Raw genomic sequence first — 12,616 nt, 5'->3', positions numbered from 1 at the left:
TGGGAGCGCAAGGAAAGCGGCTACTGGGGAAATGACAGGCTTTTCTCCATGGAGGGAGCGGGAAGGACAGGAGGCGGTCAGGTTCCAGGTGGACAGGCCATCACACAGGCCCGGCTGTCCCGAGCAGCGCTGGCGGGGCCGCTCCCGACGGGGGCGCCGAGGCACCTGCGGGCCTTGGTCTCTACGCCTTGGGACCCGGGCGGCTCAGCGGCCAGCTGTCGGGCGCCCCGCTGCGCCACCTGCACGAGAAGACTGGACCTCAGCCCTAAAGTCGCAGCCTCTCTGCCCCCACCCCCCCTTTATCTGATCAGCCTTGCAGATGTTCTTTTTGATCGCGCGCGCCAGCGGTGCTCAGTGTTCTTACCGGGAGGCACCGAGTGTGGCAACAGCTTTAAAAAAATCGTACAGAGTCAGTGGCCATGAACTGCCTTCCGCTCACCAGGCCCGAGGCTGGGGCAGAAGGAGCTCGGATGCCCTGCCTCGGTCCCCCCGCCCCTGTCCTTCCAAAGGGGGGTGGCCAGAGGGAACCCAGAGGACATCGAAGAAGAACTGGGGAGCAAGCCAGGGAGAACTGAGAAACCACAACACTCTGCAATGTGTTTGTTTTCTATGGATTTTTATACTTTTCCAAATAGGTAGCTTCTGGGGGAGCCATCGGTAGGACCCATGACCGCACCCTTGCACGGAGCATCCTCAGTTGCCAGGAAGAACCTCTGCAACAGCAGCCGTTTACTGCCTGGCTCCTAGGAGCCGGGCCTTGAAACTCGGCAAAACAGCCGAGGAGCCATCTCCACACACGCCCCGGGTCATCTCACCAGCTTTGTGGCTCCATAGTCGCTCCCACAGACTCGGGAGTATAAATGGCAGCACATTATTTAAACACACCCATAAATCCTGAACGCCTGTCTGTATTTACCCCCCATTTATATCTTGTTCGGTCTTCTTATCTTGCAAAGAAACAAGATACGGTGTGGGTGTGCGTGTGCTTCTACGTGTGTGTGTCGTCTATACGCACAAAAGTACGACACAGAGATTCTGGAAACTCACTTGACTGCACATCTATCTAGACTCTTCAGATTATACACCAAACACCCTTGGACTGCGAGGAGTATTTTCAAACAGGTGCACGTCCACCCAGGAGAGGCAGAGAATTGATCGCACAATGCACAGGAAGATTTCAGGTGTGGAAGAGTTAACGGCCCTAAAGAGAGGCTAAATCCTAAGGGGGAATATTATGGGTCTCCCTGGAAACATCAACAGCCTCAGCTTGCATTTGTGCTAATGGAGTATTTAAATTTTAACAAGAAAGGCATGTTGCGATTTTGCAGATCTTTTTAGCGCAGAAATGATAAATGGGTTCTTTTTGTTCCACAGAAGGCTTGACAGGTTGAGAGGTCTGAATTCATTAGAATATTTTACTTCGACGTATACGCTATATGCGAGGCCAGCATGAAAAAACCGTCAAGCTCCTGTCTGAGCCGCTTAATTGGTAATTGTTAACTGGTTTCTCTGTGCTCCAGGTCTGAGCTCCACTTTGTCTCCGGGCTTGTCACGTTGGGTCACTAAGTTAATAATGAGACATATGTATTTAAATTAAATTCATAGGGTTCTTCTGCCTTTGTTCTTCGCTATGTCCAAATTGCTACATCATTTGAATGACTTCATCTAGGGTTATACGGAGACTTGCTCTTACACTGTTGTTTACCATTTTCTCCTTGGCTTCAATTAACTTGTCATGACACATGCAATTAAACGTTTGCTTTATATTTCAAAAACTCCTGGCTGTATGATTTGTGAGTTAGCAAGGGGGAGAAAGAACAAAACAGAAAAGCTCATTTGGAAATTAATTTTTAAATTATACTAGTAAACGGCCGATAGAAATAATATTTCTCAGTTTCATACTGCCAACGACACTAAAAATCTAGGGTTCTCTTTCCAAGGGGGCAATTTCCAGCCAAATTATGTCTTAACAATGCCTACCTCACTACTACCACTTATAAAATCAAGGTCACAAAGGACTCACTGGTTATTTTAGTTGGAAAGGAAAACTTGGGAACGAGGCCACTTTCTATATCAATTTTAGAAATGACAATTTTGTGATTACATTGTACCTTCTACTGGGTAATACTAGCAAAGAGAAATAGTATTTCTCAATGAAGGCTTCTACTGCATTTAGTAGGTTTATATATCTTCCCTCCGTGCCTAACAGGAAGCCAGCCATAAGCCCTCTGAAGCTTAAAGGGCAGAAAAGGATCTTCTTTGTCTTGCCACATTCTCCTCTCTCGAGGGCCTGACTGGGGGCCCGTAGGGTGCTGATAAACAGATTCTGAGGAGGCTTTCAGAAGCAGATCATCCTGGTCTCTCATGGATACTAGAGAATGTCAAGATAAATTCCCAGCCCTTTTTCTGATGCTCCACCCCAATATACGCCAGGTCAAACTCTGTCTTAAGCCATTGCTTCTCCAGCACACTGCTAAGACTGTGCCCCTTACTGGCTGACCTAGGTCAGGGCAGAACAGAACTCTACCAATGGGAGGTCAACCCCCGCATTTATTAAATTTCTGGGCCCAGGGGGCATCTGTCACCGCTGGGAATGTGACCTGTGGCTGGGCACCCTGAGGACTCCCCCACATAATCTGGGGCTGGTGCCCAGCCACAGAACGGGCACCATCACTGTCTGCAGGCCAGTGCTCCAGCCAAGAATTCCATTCTCTGAATCCAGGGGAAAGCAGGGCACAAAGGGGAGGCTAAAGTGCACATGAAGTTTGCAGATGGAAACAGGAGAAATAAAATGGGTGTGTGTGGGGGGGGGCGGGGTCATTATAGGACAAGTCAGAGTGACCGGTGAGCAGCCACTTTCCCTCACTTTATACAGGTTATATCTTGCCAAGGTTACCAATCATGCAAACATTTTGCAGGATTATTGAATAAAACCAACAATTTTTTTAAAAAGCACCTCCCATTGAAAGCTAAAATCTATATTCCTAAAAGAGATTATAAACTGGAAAAACCAACAAAGTGATCATTCATTACATGTTGCAATGGCACATGGGTTCTACTCAACAGTATTTGGGCCTTTCAAAGTTGTTTTTTTTTTTTTTTTTTTCCTATAAACTTTCTCATTGATCCCTCGGATCCATAAGCTTTTGAATATTTTTTGCTGGTACCTAAACGGTTAACCTATGAACTGTAAGATTCCATTTGTAAAACTATGCTAAAAAGTGACTGGGAGGCAGATTAGAATCATAAATTAAAGAAACAGAATTAAAACAAAAAAGAGCTAAATTCAAGGTTCATTTCTCAAAGAAGTTTTCCTATTTTTTTTCCCTTGTCCAAACTTTCAATTGGCTTTTTTAATCCAAATACTTGATGTTCATAATGTATATGTGCAATGCATTGATGATAAATAATTTAGGTTTTTGGATAGCTTCCCACATTGAAAACAAAAGAAGTGATTTATAGTTATTATTGGTCAAAAAGAGCTTATTTTAAAAGTAAGCCTTTATAGAAGATTAAGAATGAATCATCAGGGGCGCCTGGGTGGCTCAGTCGGTTAGGCGTCTGCCTTTAGCTCAGGTCACAATCCCTGGTCCTGGCATCAAGCCCAGTCGGGCTTCCTGCTCAGCCAGGAGTCTGCTTCTCACTCTACCCCTCACTCTGCCCATGCGCACGCTTTCTCTCTCTCTCACGCGCTCTCTCTCTCAAATAGGTAAATAAAATCTTAAAAAAAAAAAAAAAAAAAGAATGAATCATCAATTTAATGACCTTCCATTTGGGAACTGGCTTGGGTTCCGGCACGGCTCACAGAACCCTTACCAGATAATACCAATTAAGCAACACAAGTAGAAATCCATCTACCTTTTGACTTTGCAAAGTATAAAGATGAACACAATATATTTATCATTCTCCAACATTTCTTCTAACCTCCACCATGTGTTGGCTTTTTTTCCTATTAAAATGAGAACCAAACCCCACCTCTTCCCTATGTTCTTAATTCCCTTAGCCATCTTGAAGACAATCAATAAAGTACCATCAGAAGGTTACAATGCAATCGGCTAAGCTTACATTTCAAAATCCAGGGCACTAGATGTTACACACATCTATCTTTTTATAAACGAATCTTGCTGCTTCCCAGTGTTAGCCTTGCTGCTTCCCAGTGTTAGCCAGAGAAAAGCTACACTCTTTATCAGTAACTGAAAGCACGGACCTGACAGTTAATATTCCTAATAAGTCTTAATTCCTATAAAGCAATAAAATAAAGCAATGAAAACTTTCATAAGGCTCTAGAATTCAGTTTACAAGGCATGGATTTATGTAGTCTATGTCCTACAATAAACGGGAGGAGTAGAGGCTCTGCTAAAAATGGGGATGTCTATTAGGTCTAAGGTGGGGCCTAATTGGGATGAGGGTGAAAAGAGATGCCCAGGAGTGGTATTTGATGGGAGCGACAGTAGTTTGGCATCCAGTGCTGCATAACTAACAAAGCTAGACCAGTCCACAGGAGGAAGACCATTGTTTCAATCTTGAGAAGGTATGATCAAACCTTACATTAGACATTTTGAATACAGCTGAGAAAATGAGGGCGCATCGCTCTTCCGTGGTTGCAGAAAGCTTTCCTAAGCATCCATGCCGGGATGTTCCAGGCCTGTGGATTTATCGTATTACCACCATCTTCCTACAGGTTTATCTTCGAGGCTTCCCAAAGAACCCTCAGTAATCAGATGGCAAAATTCCAAATCACCAGGGTCCCCGAACCCACAGGAGGTCAGTGAACATGGGAGGGGAAATAGGAAGCAAGCCTAACACATGAAGCACTGCATTCCCAGCCTGCAGGACTCAGTCGGAGCCGCCCCCCCCCCCACCCCCCAGGAGCATCTCCATCCCCGTCACACGCTGCGGCCCACAGGCACCAGCAGTAGCAGCAATGGTGCCAGAGTGACCTCTGGAGGAGGCCCAGCTGGGACCTGCAGGCTGAGGCAGCAGCGCGCCAGCCACAGGGACACAGAGGAACACGGAGCCAGGCTGCCCTGTTGCTAAGTCATCTCAGACTGTCTGAAAAGCCAGGGGAGCAATTGTGCTTCGTCCTTGAGGGGCCCTGGAGCTTCAGCTGCATCTGAGACCCCAGGACCCAGGAAAGCAATCTCCAGAGGAAAAGCAGCATCTGCTACTGTGCGTGAGGAAGTGGCTGTGCTCGCTCACTTGATTGATTGTTAATGGGATCAATACAGCAATTTGGGAGTTCTGTGCAAAAACCTGACCAAATTAGCGAACCAAAAAAATCAGGAAGGCCTGGTGATTGAAACGGGAACGTGAAGGGGCTTCTGGGATTCCAGTAATGTCTGCTCCTTGAGCGACGTGGCCCAGGTGTGTCCACCTTGTGGAAATTCACCGAGCTCCTCGTCTGTGATCTGTGCTTTCTTCCTTTCTCTATATTATCTGAATCCATTAAAAAGAAAAATATTTTTTGACGTCCAAAACGCACATCTGAACTGTATTACTGCAAGCTAATGGTGTGAAAAGGAGTGAAGACAGAGAGCCCTTCACAGCAGCACTTGGATGCATCTATTCTTTTCCTCAAAGAGAAGCGGACTGAATAAAGGCCCTGAGGGATGGGGTTCAGAAGGGATGATCCGCAGAGTAACAAAGCAGGACAATGATTAGGGTAGGAAGGTGAGGGCCAGGCCCCCTCCCTGCGCAGGGTGCTGCCCACCAGTGGATGGCCATACAAAGGCAAGCTCTGCAAACTGCCGCCTTGGACCCCGCACGGACATGATGACAGGGCCAGAGAATCAGGGTGGGTGCAGGGGGCACTCCTGTCCCTTAGGGCCGATGTGACCTTGAGCAGGCCCCGGATCCTTCCTGCCCCCCCCCTCCCCCGGGCCCCCGTCTCTAACACGGGGCGAGGGCCCCTTTGCCGGCCCCACCTGGGCGGGTCACGAAAATCAGAGATGCCTAAGCCCCTCTGCAGCTATTAGGACTCCCCGGCAATAACTGCTTTTAATCCAGAATCATCGATTCCTATGGCAGCCACACCCAGAGTCAGTAGGGCTGAAATTTTCCAAGGAGAAAAACGTGCAAACTAAAGACAGACCAGACTTAAGGCCTCTAGTTTGAAAACGAAGGGTTTCTGAGATGCTCAAATAAGGCATCTCCCTATTGCAATCTCTTTCTCTTGGTTTTTTTTATTCAAATAAAACTACACGACTGCATTCTGTTTTTTGTTTTGTTTTGTTTTGTTTTTTGTTTTTTTTAAGCTGAAAGGGGAAGAAAAAAAATCAGTGCTTTAAAGTTAAACAAAAGAACCAGGTTTGCGAGTCCAATCCCCACCCTGCAGCCTTTTGTTCTGGGGACAAGGGGCCGTTTCCAAATGCAGAGTCAGAAAGCAAGCTTTCATTTTTTTTTTTCTTTCATGGAAAATCAGGGTTCCCCTAGGTCTCCGGTGGGGGTGGGCGGGGGGCCCCGGGGCCCGGGAGCGAGGCGGGCGTGCACGCCCTTTGTCCGCCCGGGGCTGCCGTAGAGACCGCAGTGCGGGCACCACGCCCACCAGCCGGTGTCTCCGGGAGCCTGGAGCGCGGGCCGGGCGGGGGGCCTGCGGCGGGGCCCAGGGCAGGGCCGGGGCGAGGGCGAGGGTGCAGACCTGAGCTGCCCCTGGAGGCCGGGGGCGCTTGGGGCGCAACAAAGCCGGGCCCGGGGACGGGTGGGCGCGCGCAGCTCCGAGCCCGGGCCCGGCGGGGGCGCCGCAGTGCGGGGGGCAGGTGCGGTGAGCCGACGGGAGCACTGCGGCAGCCCGGGTGGGGCCGGGGGCGGGCCGGGCCGCGCGCCCGAGGCTGCGCCCGCCCGCCCGGCCCTCCCGGCGCTCCCGGCCCCGCCCCGGCTTCCCGGCGAACCGCTATTCGGCCTCCGCAGAGCGCGCTCCTAGTGCGCGCACCGGGCGCGGCGCTGGCCCTGCCCGCCGACACCCCCCTCCCCTAAGCCCTCGCCACCGAGGCTGAGACTTCCCAAAGCAGAAGCCCCACCCCGCAACTTGGGGTCCCATTGTCCTTTCTGGAGGCTGCCACCGGGGTCCCAGGGGCGGTGGCGAGGCGGGCGCAGGCGGTTCTCCATCCCTGCGTCCCGGGGAGGGGACGGGAGGGGGGGCGGGCGTGGCCCCAGGACTAGCCTAGTCATTGCGGGGTGGGGGGTGGGGGGTGGGGGAGAGCACATCGGGAGGTTTTACGCCAGAAAAGGCATTTCTCGGGGGCCGAGGTGGCTGCGGGGAGGCCGATTCCCACGCGGGCCCTGGCGCATGCCGGGGGTCCCAGCCCTGGGGGAGTCGTGGGGGGGGAGGCAGGAGGACTAACTAGGGCGTCTGCGCCAAGCGCCCCCGCCCCCCGCTCCCGGGGCTCGGCTCTATTGTGGCCACCTGCAGTTCCCGGGGCGGCGGGGCGGCGGCCCGCGGGGGGGCTGCGGACCTGTGACAGGTCCCTGCGGGAGGCGGAGGCCGTGCCCACCGGGCCCCGCACCCGAGCATCCGCGGGATGCCCGTCGGCGAGCGCAGCCCCGCGGGTGCGGGTGCGGGTGCGGGTGCGGGGCGCGCCCTGGGCGGGGCGGGCGGGGGGGGGGGGCGCGGGGCCGCTTACCGAGCTCGATGTTGCCGATGGCGCGCCGCAGGTGCTCCTCGGTCACGATCTCGCCGACGACCACCAGCAGGTAGAACTTGCTGTCGAGGAAGCGATGCGACAGGCTGGGCGACGTGGACGCCGCGGGGTTGGCGATGCCGCCGGCGGGCTCGGGCTCGGCGGCCTCCAGCACCACGGTCGCCATCCTGCCGGCGCGCTGCGCTGCGCGAGCTGCCCGGCGCCCGGCTCGTCTGCGGCAGGAGAGGCTCGGCCGCCGAGGTGCAGCCCGCGCTCCGCCCCCCGCGCCCCTCCCGGCGCCGCGCCGCCTCCCCTCCGCCCTCCCCGGAGCGCGCGGCGGAGCGGAGCGGGCACTGCGAGCGGGCGGGGACGCGGCGCCGCTTTTATACGGAGCCCGGGCCGCGAGCCGGGAGGAGGAGGAAGAGGAGGAGGCAGGGACCACCCGGCACATCCTCACGCGGCGGCTGCCTCCGCGCCTGCAGCCGGCGGCCCGGGCTGATGTCATCTGCAGCAAATCATCTCGCCCGCGGCCCGGAAGCCGGAGGAAGAGGTGTGCGGACAATGGTCGGGGCAGCGCCCGCAGCCGGGGCCGTGCCCGTGGGGACCCCGCCGCAGCCGGGCCGGGGGCGCACGCCGCGCCCCCCGCACCCCCCCCCGCCCCCGCCGCGGGGCGGACCTCGCCCAGGTGCCCGGTGCAGGCCCGGGCCTCGCGCCCCGCCCGCGACCTCGAGGGCCGAGGCTCAGGTGCCGTGACCCCGGGCCCCCCGGCTCTGGGGACGCGCACCCCGCCTTCGCTCTGACCTTGTGGGCTCAGCGAGACACGCGCCTAACCAGTACGGCCCACCCACCCCCTGATGCGCCAAAAAATGCAAACCCGGGGTCCAACGTTGTTCAGGCTTTGGGCCCCCAGTCTGCAATTCCCAGTGCAAAGGAAAGAGCACTGGCTTTGTGGTGCTTATGGCAACGGGGTGCGGGGGGGACTAGGTGACGGGCACTGAGGGGGCACTTGATGGGATGAGCACTGGGTGTGATGCTCTATGTCGGCAAATTGAACACCAATAACAAATAAATGTGTAAAAAAAAGGAAATGAGAGGACTACAGATGCGGTTTTCCAGATACAGATTTCTTCCCCTAATGATATGCTGAACAGCTAGCATCGGGCCTAACAAAGAATAAAAAGAGAAGGCACCCTCTCTATCCGAGCAGGATTACAGGGACTACAATGTGCTTCTCGGTCCCCTGAGGAACACACCAGCAAAATGATTTCGTGTGATGGTGATATCTTTTAAAAAATATACGTAGCATCGGGATTGTTGTTGCCTTTGTGTTTAGAACACAGAAAAAAGTGTTTAAAGGCAGCCCACCTACAACCATGTCTCACAGATCTCCTGAATATAGCTTCTGCCCCAGGAAAGGGCTGGTGGGGATGAAGAAGGAAGAAAATGGGAGGGCTCAGCTGTTGAGCATCTGCCTTGGGCTCAGGGCATGTGTGATCCCTGGTCCTGGGATCGAGTCCCACATCGGGCTCCCCGCAGGGAGCCTGCTTCTGCCTCTGCCTGTGTCTCTGCCTCTCTCTCTCCCTCTCTGTGTGTCCCTCATGAATAAATAAAATCTTTAAAAAAAAAAAAAAGGAACAAAATGTGCAAACATGGTACTATCATAAAAGATAGAATTAAGATTAGAAGCTTAAGAAAGAGGCCTGCATGGAAATTAGTCAATAGAGTTTTAACACTAGAATGCATATTAGGGACAAAACAAATCGCCTGGATAGGTAGGCTAAGATTTCCAAGTCAGCCCATTGTCTTACCCATTTACCACCATGATTTATTGGTGATTCGCGCTTTGCGCTTAGCTCTTTCCTGAAACCCTGGCATGGGAGACATGGTAGGAAGCCAACGGCCATGATGCCTTCCTACATGCCAGTCTGGTCAACGGGGAATAAGGTAACCATCTGGCCCACAGCAGTTGAGGTCTGTGACAGGCTCACTGGTGAGCCACATTCGCCAGTGAACAGTGACAAAGAGTTCCCAAGTGAGATAGTAACAGATCATTTCTTGGTCGTAGAAGACCCTCAATTCCTCTTAGAGAGGTAAGGGTAGCACCAGCGCCCATAAGTGGGGGAGGAGGTTTGGTCAGGAGCCTCGTTTTCCAGAGCGAAGCCATCGGAGCCCACTGTCACATACTGATTGTCCTTCATTTCTCTGAACCACCATTACTTTTATTTATGTAATAATTTTCTTTTGCTCCATTTTTTTTTACTTAAGATTCATTTTTCATGAAATTCTTTACTGCTGTGCAAGTGGAAACACTAACGTCACTTTGAAAGGGAAGGTATCCCTAAGATAAACACAATGAGAATAAGATCATACAGTTCACCTCCTGCCACACACCGCTATTTGCTCAAGACTCTGACCCTCGGGATTCCTGGATGACGCAGCAGTTTAGCGCCTGCCTTTGGCCCAGGGCGCGATCCTGGAGACCCGGGATCGAATCCCACGTCGGGCTCCCGGTGCATAGAGCCTGCTTCTCCCTCTGCCTATGTCTCTGCGTCTCTCTCTCTCTCTCTCTCTGTGACTATCATAAATAAATAAAAATTTTAAAAAAAGAACTCATATTAAAAAAACAGAGATTAGCAAGTGTTGGAGAGGCGTTAAGACACACTACCACCGAACTGAGTTGTTTTCCATGTCATCGCAGAAGGTTGGATGAAAATAACACAAGAGCTCTCTTACTGTGTGAGTCAGTACAGTGAAATGCCATGACCATGAACCACCTAAGTCACCACCCAGACTTTGCAAAACACAGACATAATGACAGAAAACTGATGAGAGATGCAGACTGCTATCGTACAGCTTTGTAACTCTGGCCAAGTGATTCTTCTTCTTGATCTTTAGTCTCTTCATTACTATCCTGGAGACAATAAGATCTTTATAAACGCACGAGTAACTTTGTAAGAAAGGCGTAAACCATAGAAAGTGTAGGTACCTAACACAGTGATTGGAATCCTGGGCCCTTGAGGAGTGGTTGATGGATACACCTGTTTGGTCCCAGTTTGCTGGACAATGGAGTAAAAACATCCTTACAAAAATGTGCGGGTGACATCGAGTCAGGCATAACTACCAAGACCTCTGAAACAATATTAAGTGACACTGCAAACTAGAAAAGTAGTCGTCACCTATCCGCACCTCAAAAAAAAAAAAAAAAGAAAAAGAAAAAAGAAAAAAACAAACAAATCTAGCTCTAAGGAGGTAGAAGGGGAAAACTAACATCGAAGAGTGCCTGTGTGGCCTGCTGCCACCTGACATCACCTGGATGTCCCAAAGATACCTCAGACTCAACATGCTCCAAACCAAAATCATCTTTGCCCCCCAAACCTGATCTCACTATTCGTAGTTGAATGAGCAGTCTCACCACGTACCCTATGATGCCTCCCTTGGTGTCTCCACTCCTCCCTGAGCCCTGGCCCCGTCCATGTACACCTGAGCATGGAGTCTGGTCAGTTTGACCTAAGTATCTCCTCAATCCATCCACTTCTCTCTACTATCGACACCCTACTCTGACCTACTATCACCATGACAGGCAACAGTGTACAGTTTAGAAATTGGTTTCCGAAGTCATTCATACATAATACTCTCAGAATAACAATAAAAATGTTAAAAGCGGTTTAGGATTTTTTTTTCAGTTTTCTTTGTTATTAGATAGATCCCAAAGGGGTGCAGTTTTAAAGTCACTTCAATCAACCCATTCTTATATGATCATGCCATTAACTCGATACATAGTTGGGCTCATCTGTTTCATTTTGGTTTTTGGTTTTTATGAGTTGATATTTTTATACTTTATAACTAGATAAAATATTTGCTCCCCAAATCAAATCTACAGAATAATTTGTATTCAGAGAACTTTAGCCTCTTTCTCCTCCCTTTCCCTCTCTAACTCTTTTGCCCAGGTTTAGCCTTCCATTTAAAAAAATATGTATATATAATACACATTTATATATATTTATATATAATTTATTTATATAACATAAATATATGTCTCATATATACATTTATATAACATATATATGTTTAATTATATATACCTTTCCCTACCTCTTTTAGATAAACAGCACATATACACACAATTTTCCCATTTTGTTTTTTTTACTCAACAATATAGCATGGAGATATCTCCATAACAGCACAGATGAATATTTCTATATTCCTCATTCCTTATAGCTGCATGGTAACCCATCGTCTTTATTTACTATAATTTATTTAACCCGTCCATTATTGATTGGCATTACGACGTCATTTCCAACTTAATTTATATTATAAACAAGAGTTATATTGTTTTGGCCTGTGCAGTAGCAATGGTCACCTGACTGGCATCAGTATTTCCAACGGGATGTTCATCCAATCCATGCTTCACACTACATGGAGGGTGATCTTTTCTGATCTGGTCTTGTTACCCACTCATACCTGAAACTCTTAACTGGCTCCATATTGTTTTTAGGATAAAGATCAAACTCCTTAGCATGGCCTACAAGGTCCTACAAGTCTCCTTGGCTCTATCTAGCCACCTCCTCATCCTTACTTTCCAGCTTCCGCCACACTGATGTAACATCAGAGCATGCTTCTTCCAAACACAGGACCCTTCCCGCTTCTCTTTGGCCTGGCAAAAGCTCTTACTAGTTAACTTCACCTAGTTGATGTCTGCTTGCCCTGCAGATGGCATCTCAGCTATCACCTCCTCAAGGAGGCCTTCCCTGACTGAGCCTCCTTACGAGGTCCGTTAGCTTTTTTACGTGCACTCATAGACACTCAGCTCCATGCGCCACTTCTTATTTGTAGCCCTTGCCATCAATGTAATTTCACATTTTTATATGTAATTTTAAAAATTTGTCGTTTCGCTACTGGACTCTCTGCTCCATGGAAGCCAGAGCTACGTTTATCCTTGCACACTCACACCTGACCACCAACTTGCCTGAGGATTCCCAGGGCCCAGCACAGACCGTGTG

The 12,616-nt window shown here is 50.5% G+C and overlaps 1 protein-coding gene across 1 annotated transcript in view; it reads right to left on the bottom strand.

Annotated features, from left to right (window-relative positions):
* MAP1B (microtubule associated protein 1B) overlaps window positions 1-7,857 on the bottom strand; it is an 82,967-nt gene extending 75,110 nt beyond the window's left edge. The window contains exon 1 of the mRNA XM_077898119.1: window positions 7,620-7,857. Within this exon, the coding sequence (XP_077754245.1) occupies window positions 7,620-7,803 (184 nt within the window). The 5' untranslated portion in view covers window positions 7,804-7,857. The remainder of the gene's footprint in view (window positions 1-7,619) is intronic.
* Window positions 7,858-12,616: the final 4,759 nt, after the last annotated feature.

The sequence above is a fragment of the Canis aureus genome, chromosome 5 (assembly GCF_053574225.1).
Source record: "Canis aureus isolate CA01 chromosome 5, VMU_Caureus_v.1.0, whole genome shotgun sequence".
In the NCBI taxonomy this organism is placed as follows: Eukaryota; Metazoa; Chordata; class Mammalia; order Carnivora; family Canidae; genus Canis; species Canis aureus.
Note: the sequence above shows the minus strand (reverse complement) of the source record. Positions and strands in the feature narration are given on the sequence as shown.